The 22,809-nt window shown below is 42.1% G+C and overlaps 1 protein-coding gene across 1 annotated transcript in view; it reads right to left on the reverse strand.

Moving 5' to 3' along the window:
* The window catches only part of NYAP2 (neuronal tyrosine-phosphorylated phosphoinositide-3-kinase adaptor 2), a 185,559-nt gene that overhangs the window by 87,411 nt on the left and 75,339 nt on the right, over window positions 1–22,809 (reverse strand). Inside the window, exon 2 of the mRNA XM_054984159.1 lies at window positions 17,135–17,436. Within this exon, the coding sequence (XP_054840134.1) occupies window positions 17,135–17,436 (302 nt within the window). The remainder of the gene's footprint in view (window positions 1–17,134; window positions 17,437–22,809) is intronic.

Genomic DNA, 22,809 nt, shown 5'->3' on the forward strand with positions numbered 1-22,809 from the left:
AGATGCAACAGAAATATTAGATTGGACCATACTGATAATTTCTGCTGATGGAAAGGGAGATGGTAATTTTTACAATTTCTGTCCTGCCACAGGAGACCTCCAGCTTCCCTCCTGCTTTCCCCAAGGGTTCTCCATCCCTCAGAAACTGCATATCAGGGGCATTCAGGGATGCAGGGGGCAGGTTCAGAAAGCTGCACCACCAGCAGTGGTTTGCAGTGGAATCAAAGCCCTAGAAAGCAAAATATTATCAATAGGATTATGATCAGCTATGCCACAAGGGCTATGGGAGCCAGGCAAGACAGCCTTGATCTTTTGGTGGTGGAGAGTGCCCTCAAGTCATAGCTGACTTATGGCAACCCCTGGTGGGGTATTCATGGCAAGAGTCTAACAGAGGTGGTTTGCCATTGCCTGCCTCTGCAACCCCAGACTTTATTGGAGGTCTCCTATCCAATTACTAACCAAGGCCAACCCTGCTTAGCTTCTGAGATCTGACAAGATCAGGCTCACCAGGGCTATCCAGGTCAGAGCCCTTGATCTTTTACTGATTCTCAATTGCATTTGAAACCAAGTGGTTCTGCCTCTTTCTAGGAATGATATTCCATCCAACCCAAGGTTGCTGGAGAACTTCTCTCCTGTCCAGACACTTATAAATGTTGGAGAAATAGTACTGGATTTTATCCTAAAAGAAGAACAACATGGTTGTCAATAATCTTCGATTTATCAGTGTAGAATAAGGAACAAATCATGAGCTCTTTAGTGTTGCATCTCTTGTGCTGCGTTCTTTCTGAAGCTTCTAAGACTGGCTTTAAGAGCTCCACTATTTAAAATTCACTCTCAGGCAATCATGTTTCTTCACCTTAGTCACATATTCTCCTATTGCCTAAGTGAATGAATAAAATTTTTAACAACAGAAGCTAAAAATAAAATGTTTTGGATATGACTTGTGAGGCTTTTCTACAAAGATTTCTTATGAGGAAAAATATCACAAGTCTTAAGGGAATAATCTCACCCTTAAGATGGAAATGAAGGGGAACTATGATGGTTCCCAAGTAAATTTGCCATTTTTATGGGAAATAGTTTTTATGATGCCCACTTAGGTTTTGGTCATATGTGATGACTCAAATATGATACTTAACTACTTACTGAAAATGCCCTGTACAAAATCAATTGTTCTAGCCACCAAATCAAGATGGATAAAATCAATGATTAAAAATTAAATATAATTCAGAGTTCTAAATTTTGTATAAAATACTCACCTATATTATTCCCCCTTTTAAAAAACTTGTGCAGACTCAATGCAAACTTTGAGTTTGAAGCACTTGGTAAAGCATTATGAAAAGTCTTTTGTGAACAGTCAAAGAAGTAAGAATTAAAAGAAAGAGAAATGAGAAATTTTTGAAAAGTATTATTTTTAATGTGTTGTCGACTCTTGTTTCCATAGAAATTGCATGTATGACAGGCTTCTCTACAGTTCATTATATATCCACTCCGAAGTATGGCTATATGGGAGCAAACTCAACTGTTTTGCACTCAGATACATTTTCTATTCCAAGTATATTATCCTCAGTAGGAGTATACAGCAGAGTGTTGCCAGAAGACCCTGTGTTATCTTTTGTTAGTTCATTGACTCTGCACACCCTTTGCTTATATCATATAGATAGTCCATAAAACTGGGATATGGCAGGGCAAGGTTCTGTAAGGTAGGTCTACAGATTAAACTACATAGGTAAGAAATTTTCCACTGTGGTTAATTATTCCTCTTCGCTTCTCAATGAGGCCCATCCTCACCTCCTCCCAGAAGAATGAATCCATGTACATAGAACGGACAAAAATCTGCATATATTTGTTCTTGCAACCCTAAAATCACCATGCAAATCACCATGCAACTCACTGAAAAACAATGGTCACCTAATTCCCTCAATGGGATCCCTTGCTTTCTCCCTCCACCCCCTGCCTCCTCGTACCTGGCCGGTGGGGGAGGAAGGCACGGGAATGGGCCTCCCAGGCATGCTTCCAGGGCAGTGCAATGACATCACTGATGTCATCAAACCACTCTGGGAGCACTCCTGTGCTTCTCTGAGGACCAATTTGGACCCCAAATGGTCTGAACTGGGACCATTTGAGGCCCAAATTGGCCTGCTGTGAAGTAGGCATATATTCCGGTGACAGCACCGGAAGTAGGGTTGCCAGGCCCCCTCGATCTCCCAGCGGGAGATTGGGGCCTGGCTCTTACCTTGGAGGAGCGGGTGTGTGCGCTCCTGCAAGCAAGATGACATCACTTCTGGGAGTGACGTCATCACGCAGCCTCCGTTTGGGCGCTGATCAGGTCCGTTGTGGGCCCCTGTGGAGCACAGGAATGCTCCTACGCCCCAGAGGGCCCACAACAGGCCCAATCTGTGCTAAAATGGGCCTGATCCGCGCCCGTTTTGTCATGGATTGGGTCCGTTTTGATGCAGATTGGGCCCATTTTGGACCCCTGTGGAGCGTGGGAGCATTCCTGCGCTCTGCAGGGGCCCACAACGGGCCCAATCTGCGCCAAAACAGGCCTGATCCATGCCAAAATGGGTGTGGATCAGGCCCGTTTTGGTGCGGGTCGTTTTGGCTCCCGTGCTCCACAGGGCCCCCGATCCAGGCCAAAACAGGCCTGATCATGGGGCTGCTGTGTGCGGGGCCGCGCAGCACCGCAGGGGGGCACGCACCCCCTGCTGGCAAGGTAAGTGGGGGCAGGGGTGGGAGGGTGGGGGTGGGGGATACCCCACCCCCACCAGGGGTCTGACAGTCCTAACCAGAAGTGACATCACCATGCAGCCGCAGTGCTAATTTTCCCTCTGAAAATCATCACCTCCAGGCTCCTTTTACCACTTCTGGCTAACCCTCTTTTTTTTTTCCCAGTGGGGCTAAAATCAATTTGGATACTTTAGTTTTGAGGGAGGAGAAAGAGCAGAGGCTAACAGTTAAAAGCCCACACACACACTGCTGTCCCCCTTGAAATCACAACCACATTCTCGTTAATCTATACAAGAAAAATATTTATATTTATTTATTTATAGTCCACCTTTTTCACTGAGATCCATGGTGGATTACACAGTGTGAGTGAAAGTACATTATAATCGACATCTGGGACAGTCACTGAGCAAAGTACAATAATGAACAACAGTTAGGATATTCCAGGAAACAGAAACAATTGGAATAGTTGCAGAACATCTTAAACAAGTAGAAAGCCAAACATAGAGATGAAATTTACCTGAAACAAAGCATACTAATTTCCATGGCATGTTTAGCAATGTGGAAACTCCCTAGTAGATGCATATCTACATCAGCAGACAGTATCCAATAGCGTAGTATTTAGTCCCTGTCTCTACCAAAGCATCTCACTGAGCTATTTCTTACGACACAGCCCTATAATTTGGATAGAAAGCCCTTCTGAATAATTCCGTTTTCATGGAACTACATGTAAAATCTAGTTTATCCTATTTTTGTATGGCGTTTTTTTCTGAAGTGGAACTCACAGGATTAACCATTTCCTTATAGCTTAGATTGTCAATGAGTTCAACCTAATTACATTGCCATCCTAAAAAAGTTAAACTTTCCCAAGTCCTTTGAATTCATTGGGTTTAGAAGGCAGTAACTCTGCTTGGGATGTGTATGATTAGTGATGCAATCTCCACGGCAAATAGGCAAAAATTATCCTTTTTTTAAAAAAAAAGAGATAGATTAAAATGTTTATACTAGAGGGCCACATAAAGTGACCAGGAGTAGTATTGCTACCAAATTCTGCCAAAAGCAAGAAGCAGGGTGAATCTGGTTTGGATAAGAATAATTTCTCACTGGATTTTGCACAGTCCTGACTTGCCACCAAGTTTTGCATAATATGAATTTTTAAACATCCCAAAACAAGAAAAAAAATATAATATCTTTTATTAGGAGCAACCACATTGACACATAGCATTGTGCATCCTTTCACGCTCACACTCAAGCAGTTCTGACGGAAGCAAAAATGGTTGTATTAAACAAAAACAAGAGTTCTCATATTCCTAACGAGGCATTTTCATTCTGCCTTCTCTTGGAATCGCTACAGCCGTGCAACGTTTCACCAGGTATATAAAAAAAGAAGAATTGGAACCACTGATACACTCACTTCACTTGATGTCTAAAATGTTTTTTTGAAAGACACAAGGAAATACAGGAGCAGCAGATAGAATAATTTCTTAAGGTTGCATCCAACCTTGAATCTTGAGCTATCCATTGTTAGAATGAAAGCAGAGTATCATGAGGAGAGAAACAAAATGCATGTGGGATTCCTGCTGTGGACAAAGACTTGGACACAATGCCTGGTTGGTTAACTTCTTTCTCTGCTATTCTGTGGTTTTATAAATAGCTCAGATAATAGGGACAATTACACTTCAATAATGGTCACTGGAAAAGAATGATCTCTCATGAAGTTGTTCTCTATTCATCCATTCCCATTTCTTGGAAACATTTGTCATTTGGTATGGAATATCAATATTTTGGATTGTAGTCATAATTTTCATGTGTAAAAACCATATTCAAATTGCCTGGATTTTTGTCAATTAATGGAATTCGTATTCTTTTCTCTCCATTGCTGCCATGCAATCTGTTCACTGTATTTTTACTACATAAACATACATTGAAGGCCCCGAAGAAGCCAATACTACTGCGGTAATCAGGCATATGTTGCTTGATGTCACCCATCATTAATTTGTTAGGATGAAATGGAAATGATAAATGTACAAACCAGTGAGGAAGATAAGTCACTGCATCCCCAGAAAGGAATTCACAGTGAAATGGAGAAGAAGGTTTGGTCAAACTGGGCTCAATCCAGCAGTGCCTTCAGCATTCTGAATTCATTTTCTGCTCACAGCAGGTCTGTTTTAGATCTCATCCTAGAAAGTTATGGAATAAAAGTGAAACTAAGTCCAACAGCATACTTTAGTTACTCGGGAGATTGTGAAATAGCTGGCATAGTCTGTGGCACAAGCAGAAGCCTGAGAACTGCTATGAAACCTGTTACATAGTGGGCATTCTGGTTGAGTCAGGCAAACAGTGTGGAGCCAGAGAGAGACTGTCTCTGTGTTTCTGAAAGAATGTTAACCAGCCAGGAGATTCTGGTTAAGTCAGTCTTCGGGTGTCTCAGATAAAGGATTCTTGTTAAACTGTATGGAAACCTGAGAGTCAAATTCTAAGTCAAGAAAATTGCTGACTCCTTTTGAGGGAGTCAGGAAAACAGCAATTCAGTTTGCACACAAAAAAAGGGGGAAGGTATTATTGAGGTAAAAGCCTGGGTAAAGTAGAGAATACCTGAAGCTCTGTGTAAGTGAAAATAAAAAGTGTTGGTTGTGACCAACCACAGCCCTCCTGAGGTATACATTTAAGGTAAATGTATGGAAGAGCTGAATTGAAGGTCCAAGGGCAAGGTTTTAACTAAGAAAACCATTACATCATCACCTTAATTCAGTCCCAGCATTTCCCCTCTCACAACTTAACTGAAAATGACACCTACTAATGTTAAAAAATGCTGCTTTATATTTCCCTCCAATAAGCACTACATTCTGCTTAAGTATATTTTTCACTAGTTATGATAAACCCAATACACTAGAATGCTGAAATCCACACATAAACGAATTATGAGACCACAAAAGATTCTGTAATCTGAAGTACCTTATATACTAATAGCCAAGTGGCAAAGATCTGAGGAGACTTAAATCTGGAGACTGGGCTCATGAAGAGACAAGACAGATCTTCCTATATACCTGAAAAATGCCCCAGGTATGCAGAAAAATATGATTTTTTTAAAAAAAGCATTGGGTGGAGGTTTTAAAAACCCAAAATGATAAAAGGAGCACCCGTAACTTCAACCAAATTCCCTCAGTGACTGTTGCTTGGTAACTATAACAATATTCCAAGCTTGGTTTCTGTCAGAAAAAGGCAGGGAAAGGGGGGCAGGGCCCATTCCAGGGTTGTTTTGGCCTGTGAGGTAAGACTCATTGGGGCCAGGCCTGAAGTGACCATTAGGTGACTTGATACCATTCAACTTACATGACTCACCCAGGCATGACTGCTCACTACTGTTCAACAGCAGCACACACACACACACACATTCAAAGCAGTGCTCTGTAGTGGTTAGAGTTTCAGAGTAAGATGTGGGAGACCCAGGTTCAAAATACCACTCTGCTGTGGAAGCTCACTGGAAATAGTGTGGGGAAGGGGATACAAGGAAAAGTGAAGTATTCCCTGCAAGTCCTTACAGGTTCCCCATCATGCAATTCAACCTGGCTCAGGGGGGAAAGATGAAGATGGGAGGACAGATAGAGATGGATGAGAAGGAGAAAAGGAAGCAGAAAAAGGGAGAAAGGCTATGGGGGCAGGAAATGGAAAGAGGACTTGGGAGAGAGAAAAATGAGATGCCTCCTGCAAATCCTTGTGGGTACCCGCTTGTTAACATAGCTAATTCTCAAAATGGACAAATCTCTGTATACTTAAAATGACTGGTATAGCATCACAATAGTACAATATCCAACAATATGTAGATACTATAAAGTACAATCTCTGATTACAATCAAAGTGATATTACCATCCTGAATGAATCCCATGAGATGGTTGAAGTTGTATCCTCAGTGATCACACAAGGATTCTAAGTTTCATGTGAAACTGTTGCAGTTCAAACTTAACAATAACTGCACTATTCCCATAGAAACTATATAAGAATGCAGCAGAAAATAAGAAATATATTTCTCAATATGTGAAAAGCATCTCCTTGATTCATATATTATAGTGCAGAACTCTACATTTTTGGTATTCATCAAAGGCAAGTAACTGAAGTTCTCTGTAGGCATTTATGCTGTTTTTTCATTCACATAATGTGGGAGACACTAGCTATACATATCAGGAATGCATGAGTCCCCCCAACGCACCCAATACGCAATTGCTGTAATATGAGAAAAGGGTAACATGTGGGTTTTCCATGCAGCTACACCTTCCATCATGGACCAAAATCCTACCAGATAGCACTTTCCAAATATGCAGCTAGCAAGATCCTGCATTATGTGAAAAGAATGCCACCAACCTATATACTAATTACCAAGTGGCCCTGATCTGTGGATACTTAAAACTGGAGATTGGAGCCATGAACGGACAAAACAAATCTTCCTACACACCTGGAAAATGCCCCAGGTTTGCAGAAAAATTTGAAATCTTAGAAAGAATACATTCGTTAAAAAAAAAACACACACACACACACACAAAATGGCAAAAGGAGTGCCTGTAGCTTTAACCAGATGCCCTCAGTGGCTGTTGCTAGGCAAATATAACAGTTTAGCCATTATTCCAGGCTCGGTTTCTGTCAGAGCCAAGCTACAAGTGACTTTTCTCACACGTAAAACACTTGATCGTTTTCACAAGTTTTCCTGGGAACTGAAGTCCCAGTGTCCTTCCCCTCTCTGTTAGAATCTGCAGCAGCAGCTTTTGCAAATCCAGAGCAGCTCCCCAGGAGCAAGACGCCCAGGGAGAAAGCTGCAGCTGCCCGCCCCCAAAGATCGTTGAGAGCAGGCTTGTGACTGGAGGAATGATTTGCAAAAGCTGCTGCTGCAGCCGGCTTTCTCTGGCTCTTCAGGCGGCGATTCTAACAGAGAGGGGAAGGACACTGGGACTTCAGTTCCCAGGAAAACTTGTGAAAACGATCAAGTGTTCTACGCGTGAAAAAAGTCACTTGTAGCTTGACCCTCAGTAAGAGACAGGGGAGACGGCAGGTACTTTTCCAAGACTGTTTTGGCCTTTGAGGGAGGACTCATTGGGGCCAAGCCAAGAAGCTCGATACCACAAGACTTGCATTTTTCACCCAGGCCTGGCTGCTTGCTACTGCTCAACAGCAGCACCCTCACCTCAAAGCACTGTAGTGTAGTGGTTAGCATTTCAGAAAAGGATATAGGAAACCCAGGTTTGAATCAGCACTCTGAATTGGTCTCCTTCCTAATAAAAGAGTTGGGGGGGGGATTCGTGGCAAGGAAGACAGCTCTGCAAGAGGGTAACAACAGGATCTTTTGACCAATTTTTATGGAGTCCCTTCCCCAAGATAGTAGACAAGGCTGGTGCTTCCAAATTCAAAGATCGACATTTTATTAAAGAGGAAAAACACACACACACACACACAGGAGTAATAATAAAATGGTTGCACACATACAGAGTCCTAGGAAGCTAGCCAGAAGTTGGGATAGAATGAGGGAGGGGAAGTATATCTACCTATCCTGAAGAGTAGTCCAATCCACGGAGGAATAGAGTAGCATCAAATGTCCCGCGTTCTCAGCCAGGAGAGCAAGAGGCTTAGAGTAACCTCAAGGGAGCAGCACTTCAGATCCAGTAACTGTGCACTAGTCAGTTTGAGTGGGGCAAGAGTCCCTATTCTTATAGGGCAAAACATACCATGAGGCTGGAGAGCCCTCCCAGCCATTGGAACAAAGGACTGGGTTGGTAGAGTCAGCTTAAAGATTTTTGGTGCCCTAAAGTGACCTGTGACTTTGCCCGCCCCCCTTTTCAGAGTGCTTCAGTGACGTGAAAGAATTTTAAATTCTTGAATGGGGGGAGGGGGATTGACTCATGAGATGTTTCATTCTTAAATACAGTTTCCTGAGAGTAAGCTCTAAGGAATAAAATGGCACTTAGTTCTCCCATCTACCCGCTCCACATTTCAAATAAAAATGAAAAAAGCAATAGATTGGCCTTCTTTGGCTTGTAAAAAAGTAGAATCACTTGGTATATGCTTGAATTACATTTTTTAAAAAAAAGCTACACCCTGCCTGAAGCATAGAGGAATGAGTAAAGGTCATTTGATTGTGTTGATTCTGAGCCAGAAACACAGGTCAGTACAAGGGCAAAGGCTAGGATGCCAGATGAGGTCCAAAATAATACCAGACCTTGGCAGTGCTAACCTTTCTTTTTTTTACTATCGCACTCATGAACAGTGCAAACGTGCTTCTTTTTGGCACAACGACATCACTGTGGACGCACTGACCCACTTTGTGTCTCTGGGCTGGCTGGCTACTCCTGGGCAGCGGCGTGCAGCTTGCATGAGGTCGGCCAGGCACCTAGGCTGCTCCTGGCCACTTTTCTGAGCCAGCAGCAGCATGCAGTTGCAGGAGGCTAAGTGGCCAGGTTGGGAAAGGGTGATGGAGCAGGAGGAGGGGCGGGGCCAGGTGTCCAGCATTTAGGGAATGTTTTCCCAGATAGTCCCCCCGAAATACCACACTGTTCAGGTGAAAACCTGACACCTGGCAACCCTAGCAAAGGCTGAGGGATAAGAGATTAAACACTCCCTGGTCAACCTGGCCCTGTACCTCTCCAGCACTGCACCAACTCAATGGGGCTGGTAAGCCTGGCTAGAATTGCTCCCCTCCAGCTGCTGCAGTATCTTCCCAGGTGTATTCGCAGTGCCTGTGTCTTCTCCCACTGCTTCATGTAGGAAAAAAGATCTAGGGAACATCTCTCTCTCTCTCTCTCTCTCTCTCTCTCTCAGTGGTTCTGGTCTAACACTGGGTGCCCTGAGCCTTCCTCTGCCTCTTAACCCCTTCCATGCTGTAAGTGCAGGAGTTGCAGGCAGTTTAGGGCTGCCAATCTCTAGGTGGGGCCTGATAAGTTGGCAGTCCCAGGGCAGCTGGGCAGCACAAGAGTGAGGGCAGTTGGGGAGGCTCCTCTGGGAATTTTCCTCTTGCCTAACTAGGCTTAGCTGGTAGCTGCAGGAAAGGTAGCACTCCTTTCCTCTCTCCCCCATGCCTCCACCAGCCCCTCAGGGCAGGCACCAGTTTAGGTGTCATCTTGGTGCCTATGTCACATCCTCTAGCCCCAGTGGAGAAGAGGTGGCCCTGGGCACTGCCCTAAGCATATCAGCAGCCATGTGATGAGGTAGAAGGAACCACCCTGTGAGTCAGTAAGACTGTGGCAGGAGCAGATAAGAGCAAGGGCAACCAGGGTCAGTTCCCTTGAAATAAAAGACCTACTTGAGAGCAAAGTTCTCCCTAGAAAAAGACCTACTCAGGAGTAGGTCCAGGGCAGCAGGAATTGGGCAGGTCTAAGAGAAGGAGAATAAAAAGGGCTCAGATGGGATCTAGCTTAACCGAAGTGCTCTATAGCGGTAGAGATACAGGACTCCCTTGGACCAGGAAGGTAGCATGCTTGGCCAAGAGGCCACAACTCCCATTGGGCCTGGCCTGGGGAACCTGGCTGCTGCTGGTGGCAATCCTGCTAGAAGAGTAGCTGGCCAACCAGGTGAAGGACCTCAGCAAAATAAGCAGGCATAAGAACCTGAGTGAAAGCAGGTGGAGGTAATGGCTAAGCAGTAAGCAGCCTTGCTGCAGGGTGACTGTTAGCCTTGGAAACTGCTGATTAGAACTGAGCCAATCAATAAAAAGTGCAACCTTGATATGGATTCATCTTTGACAACATGGATACACTGTGGTATATTTGGGGGGCAGGGCGGGGGAAAGAAAGGACCACTGGTTGTGTGGGGATCACAACCTAGAGGAGAGGAGGAGCTCAGTATGGGATTTTTGGTGCCCTCCAAATCTAGCACTCTAGGCAGTTGCCTAGTTTTGCCTAATAGTCAGGCAACCCAGATTGCTGGTAACTGCAATTGCTGGAAGAAAAGTGAATTATTGTGCACAGTTATCCAAGTGAACACATTATTTGACTTTATTAGACATTAGATGAATGGGACAATTACTCCCAGACAACTCTATATCTTTTCTAGCCTAACTTGCATTCCACTGCTGTGGCAAAAGTGCAAACTCTCAATGGGCATTTGGCATCCTGGGTGGGTTTGTAGTAGTGATTTAATAGAAAAAGTGTTGCTTCTGTAAAACAGCAATTACTGTTATAAGTAATTGCCTCTCCTAAACAGTAAATGTCCTCAATAAGTCAACCACTTTGAGAGATTATAGCACAAGGCTAATGCTTTTTGTCTGACAGAATTATAGAGCAGTGAAAGGTGCTTCTTTTGCACAGAACACTTATGGGAGAACACACAAAGTATAAAATCTATTAAGGAACCAGGGAAAATAAATGGGAATGGAGTGAGAGTTTCACTCTTGTTAAACACTCATCCACGTCAATGAGCCCTGTGGAAGAAACATTAGTGGTAGATACTTCAAATGCGATATAATTAAACCTGAATTTCACTGCATTTGATTTTTTAAAAATTATTACAGGTAAACCATATAACAAATTTCCAACAAGTATCTTATCCCACAATTAAAAAAGAAATGGAGAGGGCACAACCCACCCACCGACACAATATTCAACCCAAGCTCTGCTTGGCTGCTGCCTCTGCTGGCTGGCTCTCTCCTCCCCCATTCCAGCTGCTTGCTCCCCTCTCCCTCCCTGTGCGCTCTGAGTGGTGACAAGGGCCATTAAGCACCGTCTTTATCTCCACTTTTCTATTGCCTTTGCTACCTCTAGGGGTGCAGGTATGCAGCCACCCAGAGCGCAGGGGAAGGGAGCAAAAGCAGGAGGAAGGGGGCAGAAAACCACCTGGGGAAAGAGGGAGGTGGGTGAGTAACTGGAATGTGGAGGGGAGCTGGCTGAACTGTTGGCAGAGGCAGAGGCCAGGCAGAAGGGGTGCGAGGGATCCTTCCCCTTCCCCAGTCTCCCATCAAGCCTGTGCAGCTGTCTTTGAAAACTACAGTTCCCAGGTAAAATGGTGTCACCTTCCATAGGTTTGAATCCATGTCCAGTGTCTTATTTAGCTTGACCCTTTAATTTTTTTTATTTAATTATATTTATAACCCACTCTCCCTGCAGCAGCCTTAGAGCAGAGCACAACATATATCATAATAATAGAATAAAACATGCAAAGCATAAAGCAAAATAAAAATAACATAAAGGCCCATCTGCCTCAACCATTATTTACCTGGCAAAACATCTCTGTCTTGCAGATCTGGCAGAAAGACAGCAAATCCTATTGGTCCTGGGTCTTCACAGACAAAGAGTTCCACCAGGTTGGAGCCAGAGCTGAGAAGACCCTGGCCCTGATTGAGGCAAGGCAGACCTCTTTGGGGCCAGGGACCACCAGTAGATGTTTGCTGAGTGGAGCATCCTCCAGGGAACATATGATGAGAGGCAGTCCCACGGATATGTCAACCCCAGTCCACTAAGGGCTTTAAAGGTTAAAACCAAAACCTTGAACCTGACCCGGCATTCCACCAGAAGCCAGTGCAGCTGGTGCAAGACTGGTGTTACTCGTGACTGGAATAGTTTATATTGACTTAACTCTGTCCTCGGTGAAGTACATCATGCTGTCATTGTTTACATCAATAGGCTCAGAGTTCAGCTGATCGCAAGCTCTATTAACACACAGCCATTATTCTTTAAAGTGACCAGTATCCTTTGTCATATTATTATTGTATTACACTACTATTTGTGTTATGTCCTGTACTGGGATCCCACAGATTCATGAGACGTTTCCAACAATGGTATGAAGAAAAGGCCTCATCATCAGCACTGTGATATATAGTCACTTGCCTTTTTGTGTCAGTTTAAACACATTAAATAAAATAAAGTTTAAGTAAAATGTTCATTTTTTAAATCTATAACACAATTTGAATCTCTAATATTTGAAGGGAGCCTGCAATGAAGAAATCAGAAGAAGACTGAGACTTGGAAGAGCAGCTGTGAGGGATCTAAAAAAGATCCTTAAAGGTAAAGATGTCTCTCTGGGGACCAAGAGCCCATTCCTCATGGCACACGTGAAGCCAGCAATGCTGAGCATTCATGCTGATCAGTGCTGAGACAGCTTGAGGTCCCATCATTCTGCACTGTACAACTTTGAGGTGATTTGGTGTCTGCTGATGAGTTGAGATGTGTCTGTTTAGAGCCACATTTTGTGGGGGCTGGATGTCATTTTTTTTGCATGCATGTATGCATGGTAACATTGCAATGCTGGAACCCACCCACCCCATATTAGGCTATCCCATGCCCACTGGAGAGGCAATTGGTGGCGGAGTTCTGGGGGAAAACCTGTATGTTTTGTGCTTATTCCACTCTCATTTATTTTATGTAAAGCCAAGCCAGAAAAGGTTTTAAATGCTGCTGCTTCATTCCCTCCCGGCAGCTTCCTTGCCGCTTTGTTTCACAAATGGCTGTGCAAAATGCTTGGGTTTTTTCCCTCTTTGACATTAGTAAAAGCCTCAAACATGCCAGGAGGGAGGGGAAAGCAGCCATTTAACCCTTCCCATGACTTCCTTGCACGTACGGAACTCTGAAAAACATGGGAAGCAGAATAGATTCTGAAACGCTGTAAAGTTACCGTGCTGAAAATACTAAGATCAAGAAAATCCATACTATGTATTCCCCATTACTATGTTTGGATCTGAAAGTTGGATGGTGAAGAAAATGACAGGAAGAAAATTGATTTATTTGAAATGTGGTGCTGGAGGAGAGATTTGCAGATAATATGGATGGCCAAAAAGACAAATAAGTGGGTACTAGATCAAATCAAGTCTGAATTCTCCCTAGAAGCTAAAATGACAAAACTGAGTCTATCATACTTTGGTCACATCATGAGAAGACAAGACTCTGGAAAAATCAATAATGCTGGGGAAAATGAAAAGCAGCAGGAAAAGAGGAAGACCTAAAATGAGATGGTTTGATTTGATAAAAGAAGCCACATCCTCCAGTTTGCAAGATCTGAGAGCCAAACTAGATGAGACTAATTACACGAGTCTATGCGAGTGGCCAGATTCGTTACTTTTCCTTACCTTCCCATGTCTCTTTTACCCCCGGTGAACTCATGTCCATGGCTCTGCTCTGTGCACGTGTTGGAAAAAAAGCAGTTTACATGTAGTTGCATTGGCGAGTGTCCATGGACCATATCATCAAGTTGCCATTGCAGAGTGGTGATTCTGTTTTGCATCTGCTTCCCTCTTCCCTCACAGAAAGGCAATAGGAGACAGGAGATGGTTTAAGCAAGCGCAAACTGTCAGTGCATGATGGGATACCATTCCCACATATTGGAGGACCGCAGAAGAAACTTGTGCCAGCATGCACATGGGATCAAGTGCAGTCTGGCTGCACTGGCAAGTGTACAGGAAAGCAACGGGGAGATATGTATACGTTCGTTCACATGTTGTTCGTGTGCCATTCGTCTGGTGTAGTTTAGCTCTGAGCAAGTTTATTAATGATAGGACGTTTTGGAGGTCTTTCATTCATAATGTTGCCATCGATCAGTGGCTACTTGACAGCGAACAACATACACACAATATTTGAACCTATGTTATTAATCATCAGCATTTCCTAATTATTTAAATTCCCTTTGTTACAGACTTTGACCTTAATGCTGTAGAATCTTGAACAAAGTAGGACTGAGGATTTGCTTTTCAATTTTGCTTTTAGTTTTCAAATCTGCATGCTTGTATTGCTTATTACCATTTCCATGTTGTTCTCAAGTCCAAAGCTTGAGAAAGATAATTTATAAATAAATGATTTATGCCCCCAATTTACATAGAGCCTTTTCTCTGGCCAGATTTAAAGTTCTTCCTTCAGCCATTTTATCTGGCAGATTTCATGGGATTCCTTATTATAGCAGGTGTTGTCTGTGTTTGATGGACTGTGTTGAAACTGTTTCCCATGTTCTTCTCCAGTGCCCTTTTTATCTGGCGCCATGCCGGGATCTTCTACATCCTATATTAGCCCAACTTTCAGAGTTTTCTGATGATTTTAAAGTTCAGTTCCTGCTTGACAACCCAGATGGGGAAATAACTGAAATAGTAGCTAAGTTTCTCTACAGTGCCATGGCTATACGCCATGACAAGTAATATTCTGTACTGGTTTTGCTGCACTGTTGCCCTGCTCCTATCTGTATTTTAATCTCATTTTGTTTGGAGTCTCTGTATTTAAAAAATTTATATTTTATATATGCCAATAAAGGCTTGCTTGACTGACTGATTTATGCCTGGACAAAATCATAGAAAGAGCAGAATAAGCAGAAAAACACTGTTTGAAACAAGTATTCCTTGGGAAAGTGTCACGCTATGCTCAGAGGTGATACACATCATACCTTCAGAGGAAACAAATTAGATGAGTTAATAAAGTCTTGTGAGGCTCAAGTAGTTGAGCCTATATCAGGTAGCCATACCCAAATACCTTGAATCTCTCAGTTTTGTGTTTCTGAGAGATTATCTTATCTTTTATGAAAATGCTTTGGTAAGAATGATATTCTATTTTATCTATCACGTTTAAGATAGGACAAGAGAGGGCATATATGCTTTTTATAATTTTATTGACAATTGTTAATTTTTGTATCATTGTGATTCTTCTTTAATTATTTCAAGAGTGATTAAAATGATTTTAAATGAAGATCTAAAAAGATTACATTAAGTGATTTTTGGCTGGGATACAAGATTTCCCCTTGATAGCTAGAATAAACAAACTTATGACCTTTTTCAGTTGGAGGGTTGATTACTTATCAGAGAGAATAATCATCTCTATTATTTGAATACAGCTTAGTGGCTTAGCGGTTAATATGTTGTTTTGAAACAATCAAAGAAGCTCTTAGTCTGTGTACCTGTTGTACGTTCCTCCCACAAGTAAGATCACATTTGTTTGTTTGTTTGTTTGTTTGTTTGTTTGTTTGTTTGTTTGTTTGTTTGTTTGTTTGTTTGTTTGTTTGTTTGTTTGTTTGTTTGTTTGTTTGTTTGTTTGTTTGTTTGTATCCCACCATCCCTGCAAGTGGGCTCAGGGTGGGTCACATTATCATAAATATCTATAACTATAAAAATCCACAAAACAATAATAAAATACCATAAAATGCAGAATTAAAACAGTAAACACAGCCCACAAGGACCTCCAAGATACAGCTCTCACCCCAAAGTTTCAGTCACAAATGTGCTGAGGGGTTGTACGGTAGATCTAATTAAGGCAGTGGAAGCAGAGCAGACCAGGTGAGGGACCAACAGGATAGTCCACCAGCTCCCCAACCACAATAATAGGCCTGGAGGAACATCTCCATTTTGCAGACCTGGTGAAGCTGTAATAGGTCCCACAGGGCCTGGATCTCAACTGAGTGTTCCACCAGGCTGGCGCCAGACCTGAACAGACTCTGGCCCTAGTTGAGGCCAGGCAAACATCCTTGGAGCCAGGGATCACCAGTAGTTGTTGATATGCTGAAGCCCAAGACAACAGGGGAAATCAGCTGGATCCCTGAGCCTTCTCCCAACACACACACACACTAAATTTGCAACATCTCAACAAGTCTGGGAGTCAGTAGAATTTTAACTGGGATTGGCTCCTAATCTCCTCTTCCCAAATAACTTGGCTGGGTACAGAGAAAAATTTCCCCAGGAGGAGATCAAAACCTGACTCTCAGCTGATCCCTCAGCATTTGGGGTCTGACATCTGATGGCTGCAAGTAGGCTGTTCCTGCAAATACACCCAAACAGGTTGCAAACAACTCAATGGCCCTTTAGATTCATTGATTGTCTGGTCACCACTGATGTAGAGGAGGTGAGTTGAACCAGCAGGTGTTTGAGCATCCCTAGTCTCTTAAGCAACTTTGTTCCTTGGTGAATCTTCCAACTGATATGCCCTGTCATCTTCTCTAAGGTGCTACCTCTCTTGCTTTTCTCATCTTTTTGAAACTCATCTTTTCTATGAACCCTACAATTTAATTCCTTATCCTTCATTGAAAGGAAACGAATGTAGGTACAACTACATTTGCTCACATTCATCCTTTGTTATCCTAATTAATGCTATCTTATTGCTATTGAAATTTAGACTGTAAACTTTTTGGGATAGAGAGGAACCTGCCCCTGTTTGTTTACAAAATTCTGTAAAACACCATAAACAAGAAAGGCATAGACTAAATAACTATTACATCCAATACAACCAATATTCAACAACCAAAAACAACACTTTTCCTTTGCAAACTAGTTGTTGGTACACTCCTTGATACAAGATTATTTTTGACGTAGACCACATGGGATGTATTTTGGTCAAGGAAAGGAAAGAAAAAAGATTTATAGTAACTAATCCATGTCTGCATTCAACATGGCAGCAACCCTACTTGCAGTTTAGGGGCATTCACAATGAAACATTGAATACAATCTACTGAAGTCAGAACAACTTTAGAATTTACCTTCAGTCCTGTCTGGCAACTTCCCACTTTTACTCGTTGTTCCAGCATTTACAGTTTCGGAAGATGTGCTAAGCTTGGTATTGGGGTCACGTTTGGGTTTGGGCGGTGGTTGCTTGCGAGAGCAGCTGCTGCTTTCATCATCCGTGCCGCCAACAGAATGAAGTGACTGGGATCTCACGGTAAAGCCACTAGAACAAGGGTGTGGTAGCCTGTCTTGAGGAGCAGGCATTGTCATAAATCCCATGCGGAAATGTTTGCCAACATAGCCTCCTTCATTTCCTCGCACCACTTCACCACCTAAGCTGTAAATAAAATAAAAGCAAATGTTTATATATATATACATATGTATCTGACTCACATAGTGCTGCTTGGATGGCTAAAAAAATAATAACTCTGTTGTTCAATGACTTGCCGTTTAATTACAGAATCATTCTTGACAGCTTTAATATGGTCTTGCATTCAGGGATGTCATGGTGTTTACAAAAAAGTACTTTTCAGCCATTCATAATATTTTTTCTCTGTTTTTGGAAAGAAATAATTAGTCCACATTTAAGGCATATTGTACCTGAAAAACTGTATGTTAAAGAAGCCCTTATGACAAACAAGTGATAGTTACTAAGGGTGTGAATCATGCCATTTCTGAGCCAAAATATACACAAATTTCGCTGTTTCAGGTTGAAAATGTGATTTGCTGGAACACTAACTCAAATCCAGGACTCTTAGGCTGCCTTTTTCATTGAGACTCAAGGTGGATAATGCAGAGTGAGTCAGTACAGTCAATTTCAAAGACATTTCAATAAACAAAAAGGTCTATAAATAGTCTATAAATGCAAACTTGCAAAGATTTAAAATCAGCAGAAATCCAATACAGAGTAGAAGAAATGCTGAAACAGAGGATAAGTAATTCTAAGCCTGATATATTAAGCAACACAGAAACTACCCAGTAGGATCATACTTACAGCAACAGACATAATAGTAAATATCACATATATTTCAATCCCCCCTCCCCCAATTTTCCATTTTTTTTCCTGGAAAAAATCCAGAAAAATTTCCTCCCAAGGTTTCAAAATTTCAGGAAGTTTTAACAGCAACAACATTACATTTATATACCACCCTTCAGCACAACTTAACCCCCACTCAGAGCAGTTTACAAAGTATGCTATTATTATCCTCACGCCAATCACCCTGCGAGGTGAGTGAGTCTGAGGGCCAAGCTACAAGTGACAAATGACACTTGAACGGCAAGTGGATCGAGTGGAGGGCAAGTGAACAGGGAGAAATACACTTGCCGTTCAAGTGTCATTTGTCACTTGTAGCTTGGCCCTGAGAGTGCTCCAAGAAGCTATGATTGACCCAAGGTTACCCAGCTGGCTTCAAGCAGAGGAGTGGGGGGAAATGTATTAGTCACCATTCTACTTTGCAAGGATTCGAGGCAGCTTACAATAAAAATAGAATAATCATAATCATAAAATGAATAATGACAAAGTTTAAAAGCACAGTTTTTGACTGCCAATAAACATGCAGTCCTAAATCTGCTAGTACATTGCAGTCCAACAGATCTGAATCTTTAAAATGCCGTAATAAACCTGTTAGTGTCAAAAGTCTCATTTTTTTTTACTGAAATCAGTTTTTGGTGTTGAGGATGTTTAGTTTTAAGATGAAGATAGGGAAACATTGTAAATTATGGTTCTGTACCACAGGAATATGTATTTCAGATCTCACTGTCAAGCACAATGAACAAACAAAACTCTCTTTCTCATAAGCATTTGTCTTCTTAGCATTGCCAGTTTTTTTACCTTACATCCTCAAGAGATAAAAACAGATCTCAGTCTATTAAGTCTGACAGATGGCAATCGCTAGAGGGCAGTGGTGTCCAAATGCACAAACTGGTACACCAAACCCTTATTGAGTCATAGTTGGAGTCAGTTTCTCAGGAATGATAATTTTAAAAGATCAAAAGTAGAACTCATTAATCGTTCCTCTACAGTATAAAACTTTATACCAAAAAAGAAATCTGTGTCTAATTTAAATGATTAAAGATGCCGCTGTTAATCCTTTAAAAATCATTCTGCAAATTAAGCATAATCCTCCACTTTTGCATCGCAAAGAACCTTCATGTCACATTTTAAAAGAGGATTACCACTGAAATATGGCCAGAATGTTATACAGTGAACAATATTTACTTCAATGGGATTTTGTCAATGAGTTTGGCAAACTGATTCATTTTAATCATGTGTATAGCACTTGTGATGAACAGACCCTCGGGTTGCCAATTCCAGTTTCAAAAATTCTTGGAGACTTGGTGGTGGTGCCTGAGGAGGGGGAAGGAGCACAGTACAGATGTACTGCCATAAAGTCTGCTCTCTGAAGCTGCCATTTACTCCAGGGGAACTGATCTGTGTAGGCTGGAGATCAGCTGTAATCCCAAAAGAACTCTAGACCTCTCCTGGAGGTTAGCATCCCTAGGTGACCCTCTTAAAAATCCAGCTGCTAGATGGGGATGTGGAAGGTCAATACTTTTATCTCTTTGCAACTCCAGGTTTTGAGCATTATTTCTCAAGTTTCCACAGGTTCAAAATATTACACATATACCAGAGTTGCTGGCATGCTTTGAGCTCAATGAAAATTAAGAAATATCAGGGGACAGGATATTTAGTTGCATGGAGTTGCTTGGCCTCTGCACAAATCTTCTGCAGTCCCTCCTCTCTTCAACTTGTAACCCTGTGGACTGGTTTAACTAAAACCGCTGCAGCACAGAGGGCAATCTAAACTCCCCTCTGTCTGGAGATCAGGGGGCGGGGCCACCAGCCATGTAACCATTTTCTCCAAGGGCAACCCACTGAGTTCCACCACCTCTTTTCCCAGAAAAAAGCCCTGGTTAAAGTACAATACTGAAAAGGGTACTTTTAAAAAATATATTTATCAAAGGGAATGTCACATACTACAGTTATCAAATTACTTTTTCCAGAACAATCTTATTGGTCATCACTTGAGTGTGCACTAAAAAAAATTCCATTTCAGTTTTGGATCTGGGATTTCCAAATGAACTACATATCATTGTCATTTTTTTCTGCATGGGGCATTGACTGCTCAATTTTAATCTATTTGGGGTTTTGTTGTTGTTGTTATAACAAGTTTTGGCCCCGTTCTTTTAATGGAGGGCTTCTGGATTCTTTAGGGCAGCTGCTTTTGCACTTAATGACACTAGAACCGCACAGAACACAGTCCTCCCTCGAAACCATTGAGCCACTAAGTTTTTACTAAGTTTTTACTCAGTTAAACTACACACATACACTACATACAACAACACACAACATGCACAACAACAACAGACCTTGAAGATTGCAAGCATCATCCCTGTACTCCCCTCTCCACACTCTTTCCTTGTTCCCCTTTCCTGGCAGCCCCCATATCTTCACCTTTCCATGCTTCCTTCTGTTTTTCAAGCCCACCAATCAACTTGTTTTTTATCTGCTCCCCATATGCATCTATATTTATTATTTATCTTCTTCATTTATATACTGCCATTATACACAATGGGGACCCAAAATGTCTTCCAATATCCTCTCCTTCATTTTATCCTCATAAGAACCATGTGAGGAAGGTTAGGCTGAGAGTGTGTGACTGGTCCAAAGTCACCCAGTGAGCTTTCACAGCAGAATGCGGATTCCGACTTGGGACTTCCAGATCCTCGTCTGAAACACTGAATGCTACGTCACACTGACTTTCTTTGGATGGTTGCTGTTGAATAGCAGAAAGCAGCCAGGCCTGGGTGAGTTATACAAGTTGCATGGTAGCAAGTTGCCCAATGGTTGCTATAAGGCCTGGTCCCAACTATTCCTCCCTCAGCGGCCAAATCAGCCCTGGAAGGGGCCTTGCTCCTCCCCTTGCCTTTTATTGATAGAAACCAAGACTGGAAGGCTGTTAATACTGTTGTAGTTGCCTAGCCACAGCCACTGAGGGCATCTGTCTCTTAAAGGTACTGGTGCTCCTTTTATCTTTTAATTTTTTTAAAAAAATCTTTTTATTTCAGATTTTTCTGTAAAATAGGGGCGTTTCTTAGGTTTGTAGAAAGAAATGTCTTCCCCATTGCCCCAATCTCTGGATTTAAGTATTCAGAGATGTGGCCATGTTGATAATTAAATACATTGATTTTTAAAAAAATATTAAGCTATGCTTAATTAATACACCACATATTTGCAGGCTAGATATAAGAAGTAGTTTTCAATCTGTACTAATTAGCACGTGCACACTTGCAAAAATGAATGCCACAACCCACTCTGTAAAACCAACTGACAACTATGCAAGAATTTGGAACTTGCCAGTAGATTTTGCCCTGTGTTTAGTTGAAACACTTGTGAATTCTTATGCCACCTAATTACCACATTCCCTCCCCACCCCTCCCCTTTTGTATAATCTTCTGAGGATAAAGGACTGGAGTGCCTTTGAAATTTCTATTTCCCTGAAGAATAAATAGAATAAATTACACAGAACGCACACAGAGAGATGCACACACAATATTTTTACTTTGTATCTAAGAAGATTAGCATAAATTGTATTTGTAAATGGTAACTTGCCTAAAAATTGAAGCTTGACTATTTTTATCCACTCAAACATGATTTCCTCAGTCTATGAAGAATCTAATAATGGAGGAAGGAGACAGAAAATAAAGAAGCCTCATATCCAGTTGTGCTTACACCATTATGGCAAAATAGAGTGAACTGACCTGTATCTTCTATTAACACAGGCACACATGTGGACCACAAAACTGTCTTTGAAGACAACCCAGAAGCTCTGGTTGGTACAAAATGCAGTCACTCGCTTGCAGGCATTGCATAGCGTGTGTATTTTCATCATGCTCCTAAATCTGATGCATTGACTCCTTATCTGCTTCTGTGATTGCTTCAGGGAGCTGGTTCTTATCTTTACAGCCCATCCTGGCCTAGAACTATCCATATGCAGATGACACCCAGCTCTATATCTCACTATCCAAATCACTATGGATGCAGTAGAGATCTTGGGTCACTGCCTGACAGCTGTGGTCAAGTAGCTGAAAGTGAACAAATTTAAACGGAACCCAGACAAGATGGAAGAGATGCTGGTTTGGAAAGCAGAGATATTGAAGGACATTATGCTCCCCAGTGTCAATGGAGTTTGACTGTCCCTTGCAGATTCATTTCAGAGCCTAGAGATTATATTGGATTCTGTGCTACTACTAGAAAAGCAAGGTAAGGCAACTCAAACGAATGCTTTCTACAAAGTTAGTCTACCCTGGAATTTGGTCCCCTACCTTGACACAGCTGATCTTGCTACCTGGATCCATGCCATGGTAAAATTGAGACTTGATACAGTAATGCACTGTGCATAGGCCTCCCCTCTAAATTAACTCAGAGACTACAGTTGGTGCAGAATGCTGGAGTTTGCTTTTATCAGGAGTTAAGTGGAACATACATATTACTCCTGCACTCACTCTGTTGGTTACACATCAGTTACCAGGCTCAATTCAAGGTATTGTCTATACAAAGATTTTCAAGGCCTTGGTCCATCATATCTAGGGGACTGCCTCTCTTCCTATGTTCCACCATGGCAGATTCGCTCATCTGAAGAGAGCCTCCTGCAGTTCCACCCTACACTTGGTAAAAATCAACAGCTGCCCATACAAGTGTATTCTCTAT

This window comes from Eublepharis macularius, chromosome 6 (assembly GCF_028583425.1).
Source record: "Eublepharis macularius isolate TG4126 chromosome 6, MPM_Emac_v1.0, whole genome shotgun sequence".
Taxonomy (NCBI): Eukaryota; Metazoa; Chordata; class Lepidosauria; order Squamata; family Eublepharidae; genus Eublepharis; species Eublepharis macularius.